This window comes from Dipodomys merriami, unplaced genomic scaffold (genome assembly GCF_024711535.1).
Source record: "Dipodomys merriami isolate MVZ:Mamm:240054 unplaced genomic scaffold, mDipMer1.0.p SCAF_848, whole genome shotgun sequence".
In the NCBI taxonomy this organism is placed as follows: domain Eukaryota; kingdom Metazoa; phylum Chordata; class Mammalia; order Rodentia; family Heteromyidae; genus Dipodomys; species Dipodomys merriami.
This window is the reverse complement of record NW_027206455.1, coordinates 227,257-242,522: the sequence shown is the minus strand read 5'-3', so window position 1 is coordinate 242,522 and position 15,266 is coordinate 227,257. Positions and strand designations below refer to the sequence as shown.

The 15,266-nt window shown below is 48.2% G+C and overlaps 1 protein-coding gene across 1 annotated transcript in view; it reads left to right on the top strand.

The window, feature by feature from the left end:
* Positions 1-14,428, top strand: part of Atp6v0e1 (ATPase H+ transporting V0 subunit e1) — a 29,740-nt gene extending 15,312 nt beyond the window's left edge. The window contains exons 3-4 of the mRNA XM_070011869.1: positions 5,515-5,631; positions 13,956-14,428. Coding sequence (XP_069867970.1) covers positions 5,515-5,608 — 94 coding nt within the window. The 3' untranslated portion in view covers positions 5,609-5,631; positions 13,956-14,428. The remainder of the gene's footprint in view (positions 1-5,514; positions 5,632-13,955) is intronic.
* Positions 14,429-15,266: the final 838 nt, after the last annotated feature.

The window sequence follows — 15,266 nt, the reverse complement described above, 5'->3', positions numbered from 1 at the left end:
GTTAATTGGTGACAAGAGTCCGATTTGTTTGCTCAAGCTAGCCTCAAACTGGGATCCTCAGATCTCAGCCTCCTGAGTAGCTAGTATGTCAAGTATGAGTAACAGCTCTTGGTTTCATAATCACCTCCTTCCTTCCTTCCTTCCTTCCTTCCTTCCTTCCTTCCTTCCTTCCTTCCTTCCTTCCCTCCTTCCTTCCCTCCCTCCCTCCTTCCTTCCTCTTTCTCTCTCTCTTTCTCTCTCTCTCTTTTTCTCTGTAGTGGGGCTTGAACTCAGGACCTGGGCACTGTTCCTCAGCCTCTTTGTACTCAAGACTAGCGCTCTATCACTTGAGCTACAGTCCCTCAGCTCTTCAGCTCAAGGCAAGTGCTCTACCACTTGAGCCACAGCACCACTTCCTGTTTTCTGGTGGATAATTGGAGAGAAGAGTCTCAAGGACTTTCCTGCCTGAGCTGGCTTTGAATGGTGATCCTCAGATCTCAGCCTCCTGAGTAGCTAGGATGACAGATGTGAGCTACCAGTGCCCAAGGTATGAGCCACTGATGCCCAGCTTCGCCTCTTTTTTAATACTGTTATTTCCCTTGAAAGTATGGGTGCCATTGAATTGGATCAGCATTACCTAGCTCGCCCTGGTGGCGCAAAGGGCAGGTAACTGCTTGCTTTCCTGCTGGACTGAGAAGGAGTCCCCCGACAGGTCAGTCCTGTACTGACCCTGGCTACCACCAGCATAGTCTAACAAGTACTTGATCCACATGAGCCTTTGCGCTTCTCACATCTCAGTGTGGAACCACAGGTCCAGCATGGTTTGAGAGAGTGGTGTAGAAGCATGTGTGCGCATTTGCGCATGTGTGTATGCGAGTACTAGGGCTTGAACTCAGGGCCTGGGCACTTTTTACCTTTTCACTCAAAGCTGGAACTCTACTGCTTAGGCCACAGCTCCACTTCCAGTGGTTTTGGTTTGTCTTGTTTTTGTTTTTTTGCTGGTTCATTGGCAATACAAATTGTACAGATTTCCTGCCTAGGCTGTCTACCAACTCTGATCCTCAGATCTCAGCCTGTTGAGTAACTAAGATGACAGCCCTTGGTCTTATGCTTGGAGAATTCTTCTTAATTTTTGGTGCCAGTCCTGGGGCTTGAACTCAGGGCCTGGGCACTGTCCCTGAGCTGCTTTTTGCTCAAGGCTAGCACTCTACCACTTGAGCCACAACGCCACTTCCAGCTTTTCCTTTGTATGTGGTACTGAGGAATCTAACGCAGGGCTTCATGCATGCTAGGTAAGCACTGTGCTACTGAGCCACCTTCCCAGCCCATGCTTGGAGAATTCTAAGAACCAAGAGCTGAGTTCACAGCCAAGGTGCTGTCACCATACCTATCTCAACCAAAACAGACCTCTGCCATCTTTGTCTTTTAGAGATCATCTTCTCTTGGGTATGGTCTGTCATCCTCAGAGTCTAGCAGGCAGCCTACCCTGGTAAACAATCTGAGAATGAATGAGGCATCGGAAGAGGGGTCCTAGCTCTACCATTGAGTCATGTCTGAAGCTTACTAGAAACTTCTTTTCCTCATCATTAAAATTCACCAGCCGGTCACTGGTGGCTCAACGCCTGTTATCCTAGCTACTCAGGAGGCTGAGATCGGAGGATCGCCGTTCAAGGCCAGCCTCGCCAGAAAAGTCTAAGCCTCCTCATTCCAAGTGACTACCAAAAAAAGAAGTGCAGGGATGGCTCCAATGGTAGAGCACCAGCTTTGAGTGAAGAAGCCAAGCCAGAGCACGGGGCCCTGAGCTCAAGCCCTAGTATACTGGTTCAAGAAAATAAAACTGGAAACATGGCCGTGAGGGCTTCTAGATTCCAGCCCGGCAGTGCTTGAAACTGCGGCTGCGCCATCATAGTCTCTCTGGAGCTTGTTCTTTGCTGGCCCTGGGCTGTGAAGACACGTGGACCCGATCGGGCAAACACGGGGGTACACTGAGTTCCTGCCCAGGGCCACATGAGCTAATAGGTTCATTGGAATCTGATCCCTTCCTCCACCCACTTCCATCAATTCACAGTGGCTGATTTTTTTTTTTTTCTTCCTCCTCTCCTTTCAGTACCCTGCGTGTTTATTATCAGCTTTGAAGGGAAATTTTTGAAGTCAGGAGGTAGAGAGAAGGGCGGGTGCAGAGCTCAGCTGGTCAGAGGGGAAAATTCCTCCGTGGAATTTCAAATGAACTGGCCTGGATTATTTCCCAAAGAATTTTCTTGAAACTGTGTGCTCCGTTGGGTTTGTTTGTTTGTTTGTCTTTCCTCCCCTACCTTGATTTGAAACAAAAAATACTGTTTAGCCGGCCATCGGTCACGCATGCCTGTAATCCTAGCAATCCAGGAGGCTGAGATCCAAGGATCGCTGTTCAGACCCTGCTTGGGCAGGAGTGTCCATGAGATTCTTACCTCCAGTTAACCACTAAAGTGAGAGAGGGTAGGGAAGAGTTTATAATCAGGAGACCTAAACAGAAGGGTTCCTTGAGCTCAGGTATTATAGACCAACTTAGGTAACAGAGTGAGACCCCATTTCAAGGGGGAAAAGGGATAAAAATAAGTTCAGAAAGTTTCCTTGTACTGATCTGAGAGCAAACCAAGTGGTCTATTTTTGGGGGGTTGGGGGCTTGAATTCTGGGCCTGGGACTGTTTCTGAGCTCTTCAGCTCAAGGCAAGGGCTCTACCACTTGAGCCACAGCACCACTTCCAGTTTTCTGATGGTTAATTAGACATGAGAGTCTCACGGACTTTCCTGCCTGGGCTGGCTTCGAACCACAATCCTCAGATCTCAGCCTCCTGAGTAGCTGGAATTATAGGCATGAGCCACTGGCACTGGGCTCCAAGTGGTCTTTTTTGTGTATATGTGCCAGTCCTGGTGCTTGCACTCTGGGCCTAGGTGCTGACCCTGAACGTTTTTTTTTTTTGCTCAAGGCTTTACCACTTGAGCCACAGCTCCACTTCTGGCTTTTCAGTGGTTCATCGAGATAAGGATTTCGTGGACTTTCCTGCTCAGGTTGACTTTGAATGGTGCTCCTCAGATTGCACCCTCTTGAGTAGCTAGGATGATGGCCACAAGCCATTGTCAACCTGCTAGCAGATGGATTCTTGTTTTAAAGTATCTCAAATAATCCATGTTTGTGGTGTGCGGAAGGGGCGTTGTGCAAATCCATGCCAGTCCTGGGGTTTGAACTCATTGTCCCTCAGCCTCTTCCAGGAAGGCTGGTGCTCTGCTACTTGAGCCACAGCTCCTCTTCCAGATTTTTAGTGGTTAGTTGGAGTTCAGAGCTCATGGATTTTTCTGCCTGGGCTGGCTTTGAATGGGGACCTTTAGATCTCAGCCTCCTGAGATGCTGACATTACAGGCATAAACCCCCTCAGTACCTGACTCAAAAGCTCTCCCCCCACCCTTTATTTTGGCTGGTCCTAGGGCTTGAACTCTTGGCCTGGGCACTGTCTCTGAGCCACAGTGCCACTTCTGGCTTTTTTGAGTAGTTTATTGGAGATAAGAGTCTCATGCACTTTCCTGCCTGGGCTGGCTTCGAACCACGATCCTCAGATCTCAGCCTCCTGAGTAGCTGGGATGACAGGCGGGAGCCACTGGCTCCTGGCAAAGGGCCCGTGTTTATAGTGGGAACTTTAATCTGACCTGGGTTCTGCTCTAAAACCTGCTATTACCTAATTAGTATCGTGACCCTAGGCAAATGACTTAGACTCTGCCTCAGTTTCCCTAACAGTAGGGCCAGAATTCAAGGAAAGGGTACCTGGGAAGTCCAACATCCAGGATATCAGAAACTCCCCGGATGCTTAACTCCCACCCTCCCGTGCTACAAGGGTGGTTTTCTGTTGATTGTTGTTGACTCTACCTCACACCTGACCCTGAGGCTTTTGCTCATTGGCTGGCGTTGTACCACCTGAGCCACGCCTCCAAGCCCCCTTGAAGGGGGGGGGGTGTCTTTATGCCACACGCCATAATCTCTATGACAAGAGAGACAGGGGCCTGGCGTAGGTGCTGATGAATTTTCTATTTGGCATTGCTAAGCTCTGGCCAGTGACATCCCGGTCTCTTAGGAAACACGGGCTGCCTGCTGGGACTGGGGAAATCCTGGGTATGGGTGGAATTTTCCACGACTCTGAGCTTGTACCATCAGTGGCGCACTGCCGGCCCAGAGCTTCTCAGTATGGCTGCCGTGCATGCTGCCTTTTCTGTGTGGCGTCTTCAGATGGACCAGGGGCACAGCTCACTGCAAGCCCTCTTCTCATCGGAGTTTGCTTTGTTGACATAGTAAATCAGCTTGATGTATCTGTTTGGGCCTGAAACCCTCAGGGATCATGTTTCCAGTACAAAAGCTCCTTTTGTGCCAGGCCTCGCCTCTGTGGGCAGCAGCTTGGGTGCTGGAGGTCGGGTCTCTTCTTGATGTGCAGACTGGAGCTTTAGATCGTTGCATTGGGAGGATCCAAACTTGACAGCAAATGGAAGGAAGAGCACCCGATCCATCATGGCCTTAGTCCAGGGAGTTTGGCTGGGGCCTCCTCATATGAGGTATTTCCAAAGAGGTTGCTGCTGGGCGCTGGTGGCTCACACCTGTAATCAATCCTAGCTTCTCAGAAGGCTGAGATCTGAGGATCAAGGTTTTAAGCCAGCCTGGGGCAGGAAAATACGTGAGACTTTTCTCCAGTGAACCATCAAAAGCTGGAAATGAAACTGTGGTTCAAGTGATAGACCACTGGTCTTGGATGAATAAGGCTCAAGGATGTGCCCAGACCTGAGTTCAAGTCCCAGAACGCACAAAACACACACCACACACACCTACCTCCTTCCCCCCCCCTCCCATCCCCCCAGAACTTTAATCTGTACTCCTAGCTATCCAGGAAGCCGAGATCTGAAAATCATGGTTTGAGGTCAGCCCTGGCAAGACAAATCTGAGAGACTCTTTTAATCTCCAACTAACCAGCAAAAAGCCAGGACTAGAGGCGTGGCTCAAGCAGTAGAATGCCAGCTTTGAATAATAACAACAAAAATTCAGGGAGAGCGCAAAGCACTGAGTTCCAGCTCCACGATTGGCACGCACGTACGTGGATGTGCACACACATACACACAAAGAAAAAGAAAAGAAATGGGGGGATCATATTATCACTTGTGGGCCTTACCATTTGGAGAATGGAAAAGATAAACCTGATTTCCCTAACCCTGGAGTTTGTGACGTTGACACCTGTGATTGGGTGAAATCAGGCATCTTTGCTACTTGGTAAAGTGATCAGGTGATGAGGGACAAAAGACCACTGTGTCTCAAATTGAAGGCAGAATGTGTCCGGGGAGGGGCCAGAGTGGGGGTTTGGGGGGGAGGGAGGGGGGTTGGAACCAGAGACACCCCTACAGACCAGATTGAAGTCTTAATAATACTGCTTTTTGTATCTTAAATGAAAGTCCTCAAGCTCCTACATGATCTCATCGGGTTTTGATTTTCTTTTTTTTTCTCTCTCTCCTCATCAATGTTTTTAGTTGGCTGATTGCAATCTTGGCCCAACTGAACCCTCTCTTTGGACCGCAGTTGAAAAATGAAACCATCTGGTATCTGAAGCATCATTGGCCGTGAGGAAGAAGCGCCCAGCCAATGAGGTGACTCTACCTTTCCCATCAGTACTGTGGGCGGGCCTTGGCTTTGTCTCAGCATCTTCTGGCCACTGTATCAGAATGGCAGAGCAGACTGTAGTCGGCAAACGTGCTCTGAAGAGCACATATGCATTTACAGCTGAGGCCATGCTGCTTGCCTGAATCTCAGGAATTAGCCAATAAGATTCTTTTTCTGCTTTTCTGGCTGGATGGGTAGAACTGGGGCTTTGAACTCAGGGCCTTGAGCTTGCTAGGAAAGTGTTGTACCATTAGACTTACTCATCCTCTAGCCTCTTAAGTCCGAGAAGTATTTATTTTTTTAGTGCTGGTACTGGGGCTTGAACTCAGGACTGAGCTCTGTCCCTTAACTTTTTTTCTCAAGCCTGGAGCTCTGTCACTTTAGCCATATAGCTCCACTTCTGGCTCTTTGGAAGTTAATGAGAGATAAGAGTCTCATAGACTTTCCTGCCTGGGTTGGCTTCAAACCAAGACCTTCAGATCTCCATCTCCTGATTAGCTAGGATTATAGGCATGAGACACGATACTTGGCTCATAGTGTTTTGTTTTGTTTTGCCAGTCCTGGGGCTTGAACTCAGGGCTTGGGCACTGTCCCTGAGCTTCTTTTGCTCAGGCCTTAATACTCTGGGCCTTTTCTGTGTATGTGGTTCTGAGGAATAGAAGCCAGGGCTTCATGCATGCTAGGCAAGCACTCTACCACTAAGCCACATTCCCAACCCTAAAGTGTTTTGGTTTTGGTTTTGGTTTTGGTTTTTGCCAGTTCTAGGGCTTGAACTTGGCCTGGGTGCTGTCCCTGAGCCTCTCTGTGTCCAAGGCTAGTACTCTACCACTTGAGCCGCAGCACCACTTCCAGTCTTTTAAATTCTATTATTATCCTGCCATTAGAAAGGGGAGGGGCAGGGTGGCTGGAGTAGTAGGATTCAAAGAGTGTAAAGCCCTGAGTTAAAAAATTCACTACTTCAAAAAAACCAATTTGCTTTCCAAAATTAAGCTTGTGTTTGTAAGCCTTCATAGAAATATTTGTGGAGCTGGGCAGTGGTTGATCAGGCCTCTAATCCTCGCTACAAGCTGAGTCTGAGATCTGAGGACTGCAGTTCAAAGCCAGCCAGCCTGGCCAGGAAAGTAGGAAGGTCCATGAGACTCTTTATCTCCAATTAACCACCAGAAAACTGGAAGTGACACTGCGGCTTAAAGTGGTAGAGCATTATTAGCCTTGAGTGATAAAAGCCCAGGGACAGCGCCCAGGCCCTGAGTTCAAGCCCCACGTCCAGCACCAGAAACCAGCACTGGTTTCTGAGGACCACTGTGGTTGGGCACTGTTGAATGACAAAGTTTGTTCATTTGCTCCTCTGTCTCTGTGTTTTTAAAAATGGAAGTTAGTGCCAAATACTCACATAGAGTTTGGATTGGTTCCTTGGTGAGGGTGGTTCTTGGGTAGAGATGCACCGTGCCTCACTCTGCTATAATTAGTGATATTAAGATGATCACTGGTTCTGATTCCTCTAGTTGTAAAGCTCTCTTGTCAACCCTTCACCCACTTGTGATCATCATCTGAATGAATCATTTCAGTAGAAGCCAGAAAATGGTGATTTCCTAATTGTAGAGTTCTTTCCGAACTTGATTTGCTGCAATGTTTCTATAAAGACAAGTTTTCCCTCACCGACTAACTATACTGTAGTTGCTTAGGAATCTTGAAACAGAGAATACAGATGTCATGCTTTTCATCTGCGGGGCCAGATGTGGGTGCCTACGTTACTTTTGTGTTTCCAGTAAGATTACTGTTTGCTTTCTGGGTTTTTTCTTTCTGTGTGTGTGTGTGTGTGTGTCTGCCTTGTTGTTGGTACTGAGGATTGAACCCTTGCACGTGCTAGGCAAGGGCCCTCCCCCATTTGAGCTCTGCCTTTAGCCTTTGTTTATATATTTTACTCAAGACAGAGTCTCACTATGTAAAGTTGGCCTCAAAAACTCAGTAGCTCACGCCTGTCATCCTAGCTACTCAGGAATTGAGATCTGAGGATTGCAGTTCGAAGCCAGCTGAGACAGAAAAATCTGTGAGACACTTCTCCAGTTAGCCAGCACAAACCAAAAGGTGGAGCTGTGGCCCAAGTGATAGATCAAAAATGTCAAATTAGAGATTGAGACCCTGAGTCTCCATCAAAACCCAGTAATGACACATAAAAAGGAACTAAAAGGCCAGGCACTGGTGGCTCACACCTGTAATCCTAGCTACTCAGGAGGCTGAGATGTGAGTAAGGATTGTGGTTCGAAGCCAGCCTGGGCCGAAAAGTCCCCGTGAGACTCTTTATCACCAATAACTACTCAAATGGGAAGCGGTGCTGTGGCTCAAGTGGTAGAGTACTAGTCTTGGGCACAATAGCTCCCAGGCCCTGAGTTCAAGCCCCATAACTGACCAAAAAAAAAAAGGAAAGGAAAGGAAGGAGAGAGCGCGTGTACACACACACACACACACTCACGCACACACAGAGAATAAGAATGACAACAAATCTAATCTCTACCTGACATTAGAACAGACAGCTCTGAAGACAGCCTCATTTTCTGTCTCTGTCTGTCTGTCTCTGTCTCTCCCCCCCACTCCCCCTTTCTCCACTTCTGGGCCTCCACTCAAGTCCTGGGCCTTGAACTCTAGGCCTGGACGCTGTCCCTGAGCTGCTTTTGTTCAAGGCTAGCGCTCTACCACTTGAGCTATAGCACCACCTCCAGCTTTTTCTGTGTCTGTGGGACTGAGGAATCGAACCCAGGGCTTCATGCATGCTAGGCCAGCACTCTACCACTGAGCCACCTTCCCCGCCGCCTGAACAGGATTCCTAAGAGCAGTGGCCCCCTCCATCTCTACCTCCTGCCAACCTCCTCTGCATCTCGTGGACTCTTGAGTAACTCCGGACATAACTCGGAGCTGTTAGGTCCAGGCTGTGGTTCTGTTGAGGTGGACTTTCCCAGAGCCTGGGGTGGGCATGTGGGAGGTGTTCATGCAAAATGTCCTTATGGAAGATTTGGCTTCTGAGCCAGTGTGGAAAGTTCCACAGCTTCCCATAATCCTAAAGGGCAGAAAGCCAACTTCACTGAAGGCTCAAGAAGAGCCAGGCACTGGGGGCTCACCCCTGTCATCCTAGCAACTCAGGAGGCTGAGATCTGAGGATCGTAGTCCAAAGCCAGCCCAGGCAGGAAAGTCTGTGAGACTCTTACTTCCAATGCACCACCAGAAAAAGCCAGAAGTGGTGCTGTGGCTCAAGTAGTAGAGCAATAGACTTGAACAAAAGAAGCTCAGGGACAGTGCCCAGGCCCTGAGTTCAAGTCTCAGGAAAGGCCCCCCCCCAAAAAAAAAAAAAAAAAAAAGAAAGGAAAGCACAAGAGAGCATGAAGAAGTTGGTAACAAGGCCTCTGTCCTCTGGGAGTTGTTTTCTGGAAGTTTCTTTTCTTTTTTTAATGTTGGTCATAGGGATTGAACTCAGAGCCTGGGTGCTGTCCCTGAGCTCTTTTGCCTCAAGCTAGCTCTCTACCCCTTGAGCCACACCACCACTTCTGTTTTTGAGTGGTTCATTGGAGATTTGAGTCTCATGGGGACTTTTTCTGTCCAAGCTGGCTTCGAACTGTGATCCTCAGATCAAAGCCTCCTGAGTAGCTAGGATGTCAGGCGTGAGCCACCGGTGCCCAGCTGTCTAGAAGTTTTTGATTGTGAGGTGTAGAAGACTCTGAAGACATTGAAATGTAACCAGACCTGGGGACAATTTTCACAGTGCAGCCATAGTTTCAGACTTAATCTCCATGCGGGCCACATCTCAGGTAGGGGCAGACATTGCCATAGCCTTGCTTTACTTCCCCCTGCTTAAAGCACCCCCATTTCTGACTCAGATCTCTGTGGCTCAGAACCAAAAACAGTGTCTCATCTCCTGGCCTTTTTGTTTTTTTTTCTTTTTGTGTTTTTTTTGAGTCAGTTGTGGGGCTTGAACTCTGGGCCTGGGCGCTGTCTGGGAGGTCTTCAGCTCAAAGTGAACTCTACCTCTTGAGCCACAGCGCCACTTCCCGTTTTCTGGTGGTTCATTGGAGATGAGAGTCTCACTGACTTTGTTTGTTTGTTTGTTTGTTTGTTTGGTCCAGTTGTGGGGCCTGAACTCTGGGCCTGGGCGCTGTCCCTCAGCTCTTCAGCTCAAGGCTAGCGCTCTACCACTTGAGCCACTGCGCCACTTCTGGCTTTTTTCTTTTTGCTTATGTGGTGCTGAGGAATCGAACCCAGGGCCTCAGGCATGCAAAGCAAGCCACTCTACCACTGACCCACCTTCCCAGCCCCCAAGTCTCACTGACTTTGAACTGTGGTCCTCAGATCTCAGCCTCCTGAGTTAGCTGGGATTACAGGCGTGAGCCATCGGCCCCGGCTCTGATCTTTGTTTTGTTGTTGATTTTTTTTTTTTTTAATTTGTGCTGGTCCTGTGGCCTGAATTTGGGAACTGGGTGATTGTCCTGAGCTTTTCTCACTTAAGGGCCCTACCGCTTGAGCGAAACCTCTGCTTCCATCTTTTTGCTTGGTTAATTGGAGCTAAGTTTCACAGACTTTTCCCGTCCAGGCTGGCTTCACATCTTGATCCTTAGATCTCAGCATCCTGGGTAGCCTGGATTACAGGAGTGAGTCACTAGCACCTAGCTGTGTCCAAGTTCCTGACCCAGTTAGCTGTCCTTGGCCTTTCCTGTCTTCTCCCTGCCCTTCACAGCTTGCTCTGTCTCTGCTTCTCTGACTGGTTCGTTCTCTCCTTCAGATTCTTCCCGTTTCTGTCACTTTGTAAATCCTCCTTTCTCTCTTGGACACTTTGTTAAGAAATGACTTCACTCCTAGGGGTGAAGCACATGCGCAAGGCAGCTGGTTCCAGGACTGATACTAGCATGTGCACCCTGACCTGCACCGTGAGCTCCCCCTCCTCCCCAGCCATGCCCTTGAGAGCAAGCTTCTTGCCTGGCCCCTCAGGATTCCAGGCTATCCCCCATAACCCCAGCCCTTGGCTTTTCTGGCTACAGGGTATAGGTAACATCACAGAAAGCTGGCAACCATGTAAAATAGGTTTTATTGCTAATGGATAGTGCCCAGGTCCTGAATTCAAGTCCCAGGACAGGTAATGCACTGCGTGCGCGCACGCACGCAACACACACACACACACACACACACACACACACACACACACACACACAGTCCATTAGCTTTCTTTATTAAGGCTGGCACTCTACTACTTGAGCCACAGCTCCAATTCCAGCTTTTTGCTGGTTAACTGGAAATAAGAACCTCACAGACTTACCTCCTTAGGCTGGATGTCAACCTCAGTCCTCAGATCTCAGCCTCCTGAGTAAATAGGATTAGAGGTGAGCCACCAGTGCCCAGCTTTCTCCTGTGAATATAACAAGCACCTCCCACATATCCCAGCCTGCTTAGCCCCACACCCCTTGTGTTTTTGTTTTTTTTGTTTGTTTGCCAATCCTAAGGCTTGAACACATGGGCCTGGGCACTATCTCTGAGCTTCTTTTGCTCAAAGCTAGCTGGACTCTACCACTTGAGCCACAGTGCTACTTGTGGCTTTTTCTGTTTATGTGGTACTGAGGAATCAAACCCAGAGCTCCATGCATGCTAGCCAAGCACTCTACCACCAAACCACATTCCCTTGCTTTTCTGCTTAGGCAAATTATATCATCACCAGCTTGATTTCTTACAGTCAGCTTAAGCTTTGATTGTGAAGTCAAAAGAAGCTATTTAATTTTTATTTCTGATTGCTTTTTTTTTTTTTCTTTTCTCTTTGTTGGTTGTGGGGCTTGAACTCAGGGCCTGGGCACTGTCTGTCCCTAAGCTCTTTTGCTCAAGGCTAGCGCTCTACCACTTTGAGTCACAGCACCACTTCTGGTTTTCTGGTGGTTCATTGGAGATAAGAGGCTCACAGACTTCCCTGCCTGCGCTGTCTCCAAACTGTGATCCTCAGATCTCAGCCTCTCCAGTAGCTAGGATTATAGGTGTGAGCCACCGGTGCCTGGCTTGATTACCTTTTTAATTTCAAAAGTGTTACATGTGCCTTTATTTATGTAGACCTCATAACAAACTTGTCTATGCTGTACAGGTAGGAATAGAACCCATGGCCTTGCACGTGCAGGGCAAGCACTCTGCCACTCAGCCACATCTCCAGCCCAACGTAACCTTTACATAAAGGACTTTATGCAACCACTGGGAACAGTATAAACATAGACATATTTGCCATCTTTCTGCGGATGGTGGTGGTGTGGCTTTAAGCTTCTAGAAACAAAACATTTGTCATGAGAAGTTGGTGGGGGAGGGGATAGGGGGCTTGAATCCTGAGGATCAGGCAAGCAGGGGGCACCTCAGAAGTCTGACCTGAGGAGGAGAGAAAAGCTCAGGGTTCAGGTCAGGGTGCACACGCTAGAGCCACATGCTGCTAGGGAGGGGTGAGCATGCTCTGCGCATGCGCTTAGCCCCTAGGAATGCAGTCCAGCCCACCCCTGGGCTTCCTGCTTCCAGCCTGTGGACTGTGGTAGCCCTGCTGTGCCCTGGAGAGTCTGGCCATGTTGATCTGAAAATAAATCCCTTTTTTTTTGGGGGGGGGCCAGTCCTGGGACACTGGGCACTGTCCCTCCCTGAGCTTCTTTTGCTCAAGGCTAGCACTCTACCACTTGAGCCAAGGGCCACTTCCAGCTTTTTCTGTGTATGTGGTACTGAGGAATCGAACCCAGGGCTTCATACATGCAAGCACTCCAGCACTAAGCCACCTTCCCAGCCCGCATATCAGTCTTTCATTTGGATGTTTAAAAGCTCTTGCCTGTGTTTTTATAAGCTGATGAGCATGGGTGGGCAGATTTTCTCCTGCAGAGCTCAAACTACCCATTCTCAGGCAGGATAAATATATGATTGAGCTCACTTTATCAACACAGTATTTATCAACACAACTCAGGACTAGATGTCCAAACATAAGTTATATAGCTCAAAAGGCCTGTAAAATACTAGAGGTCTGCTAAGGTTATTAGAAGAGAATGGGGGGGGATCACAATTCCAATAAGCGGGTAAACAACTCCTGATAAACATGGAAAATCCATGGGCTGGGAAGGTGGCTCAGTGGTAGAGCGCTTGCCTTGCATGCCTGAGGCCCTGGGTTCGATTCCTCAGCACCACATAAGCAAAAAGAAAAAAGCTGGAAGTGGCGCTGTGGCTCAAGTGGTAGAGCACTAGCCTTGAGCTGAAGAGCTGAGGGACAGCGCCCAGGCCCAGAGTTCAGGCCCCACGACCGACAAAAAAAAAAAAAAAAAAGACATGGAAAATCCAAAATTTTCAGAAATTTTACGATTAGTAATAATTTTCAGAGCATAGGCAAGAATGTCTGTGAGATTCTTCTCTCCAATGAACCACCCAAAAACCAGAAGTGGAGCTGTGGCTCAAGTGGTAGAGCGCCAGCCTTGAGAGAAAAAGCTCAGAAACAGTACCTAGGTCCAGAGTTCAAGCCCCAGGACAAGCACAAAAGAAAAAAAATGAGTTTTAGGGCTAGATGCATGGTTCAAATGGAAGAGTACCTACACCTAAGTTCAAACTCTTAATACTACCAAAAAACTGTTTTAGCTTCAATATGAAAGCATTCCTAGGTATTAAAAAATATTTGTTAAATGAGGGATCATTTTGTACATAGAAACTTCCTGTTGGTTCCAGTATTTATTAAGCACCTCCCGCCTGAAGTATTTTTCTGGTTTACTTCCAGTGCAAGACAAGGTGTCCTTCTGTAACCCAAGCAAGCATCTCATGGACTGGCCTCGAACTTTGATCGTCAGATCTTAGCCTCCTGAGTAGCTGTAAAGACAGGCGTGAGCCACTGGTGCTCAGCTAGAATTGTTTTTGGGTTTTTTTTGGTCAGTTGTGGGGCTTGAACTCTGGGCCTGGCTGTTGTTCCTCAGCTCTCCAGCTCAAGGTGAGAGCGTTCTACCACTTGAGCCACGGCACCTGTAAACCTGGTGGTTTACTGAAGATAAGAGTCTCACAGGTTTTCCTTACCTGGGCTGGCTTTGACCCTTGATCCTCCAATCTCAGCCTCCTGAGTAGCTAGGATTGCAGGCGTGAGCCACTGGCACCCACCTCTAGAATTGTTTTTGGGATAGGGTCTCGGGCTGGCCTTCCACAGTAATCCTTTGCCTCCACTTCCCGGAGGCTGGGATTACAGGCCTGTACCACCATGCCTGGCTTCTGATTCACTTTCTTGATGCTAACTTTGTGCATTCCTGAGGATGGTTTAAAGACACAGTTACCAGAGCAGTTTTATCTCTTGCAGGTCAGAGAGAATTCCTTCTAGATTGAAAAAAAAAAAAAAAAAATCACCTCCAAACCCAACATGCCGTCCATCCATCTTTGTTGTGCCTAATCCGAGCATCAGCTGCCTTAAAAGTTCACTCCACACTTGAAGATCCTGCTGTACTGTGCAGTATTTTTTCCTCCACCCTTTCTACACTCTGCCGCACGATGTGCCTTCTCAATCGACTCTACAAAGCGTGTCCTCTCGCTCTCATCCGGGAGAAAAGGTGCTGTTCCGGGAAATCTGGGTGTCTCTGAATGGGGAGACAGCGCTGACCATCTCCAAAGTGTTTCCTGCAAGACAAGCCAGCAGTCAGGAGCGAGCATGCGCAGAGCGCGCTGGTGACCCACAGATTTTTTTTTTTTTTTTTTTTTACAGCAAGCTCTATTTTTCAGGATGAATCTCCTCTGCCGTCTTTTGGAATAAATCACTTTTCTTGCTTTCTATGGAAATCTGGCCTCCGGTGTTTGTAAAGCTCATTTTCCTAAGCACTTCTATCTCTAGATCTTGCTCTTTTTGTTTTTGTTTTTTTGTTTTTTACACACATTGATGTTGTTATCTCAGCTTAGGTTGGATGGATAAAGGCTGCAGTGTAGCGGGAGACGCCTGAGGAGCTGGGTAAGTGCACTTTCTTAATCACTTGTAACCATTTCCATTGAGAAATTGGAAATGGGGGCCTGGGGGCGGGGCCTCCTCAGGGCCCAGCGCTGATTGGTTGTGTGGAATGATGTGGGCGGGGCCTAGGGCTGGCACGGGAGGCCTTATCTGGCTTTGGTTTAACCATGGTGGCTGCCAGGGAGGCCAGGCCCAGCCCCTCTGCAGGCGGAGATGCCAGAGGATCAGTATAGAGTCCGTCCAGAACATGGAAGCCAACCTGGGCAATGTTGAGACTCTGATCTCTTTAAAAATAAAAGATGGCTGAGCAGGTGAAGGCTAACTTCCAGCCACAGAGACGAGGCAGAGAGGGTGATTCAGAGACAAGACAAAAGAAATCTAGAGATTAAAAAGCCAGGGGTCAAGGAAACGCCTTGGGTGTTTCTCTACTGGGCATCTCAAAAATTCACTAATAGAGTGGGGGCCCGATTTGTGGCGATTGCTTTTCTGTTGTTTGGGGTGTGTTGTTTTCTCGGTGCCAGGAATCGAACTCAGGGCCTCACACACGTGTGTTTTAAGAGTAATTGCTTAAAAATGAAGTCCATTTCATTTTCACCAGCTCATGGCTTTTTGTCTGGCGGCCAAGAATGGATTTCCTGTTTTGCAGTTTGTACTTTTCTATTCCTCCCAAACTGT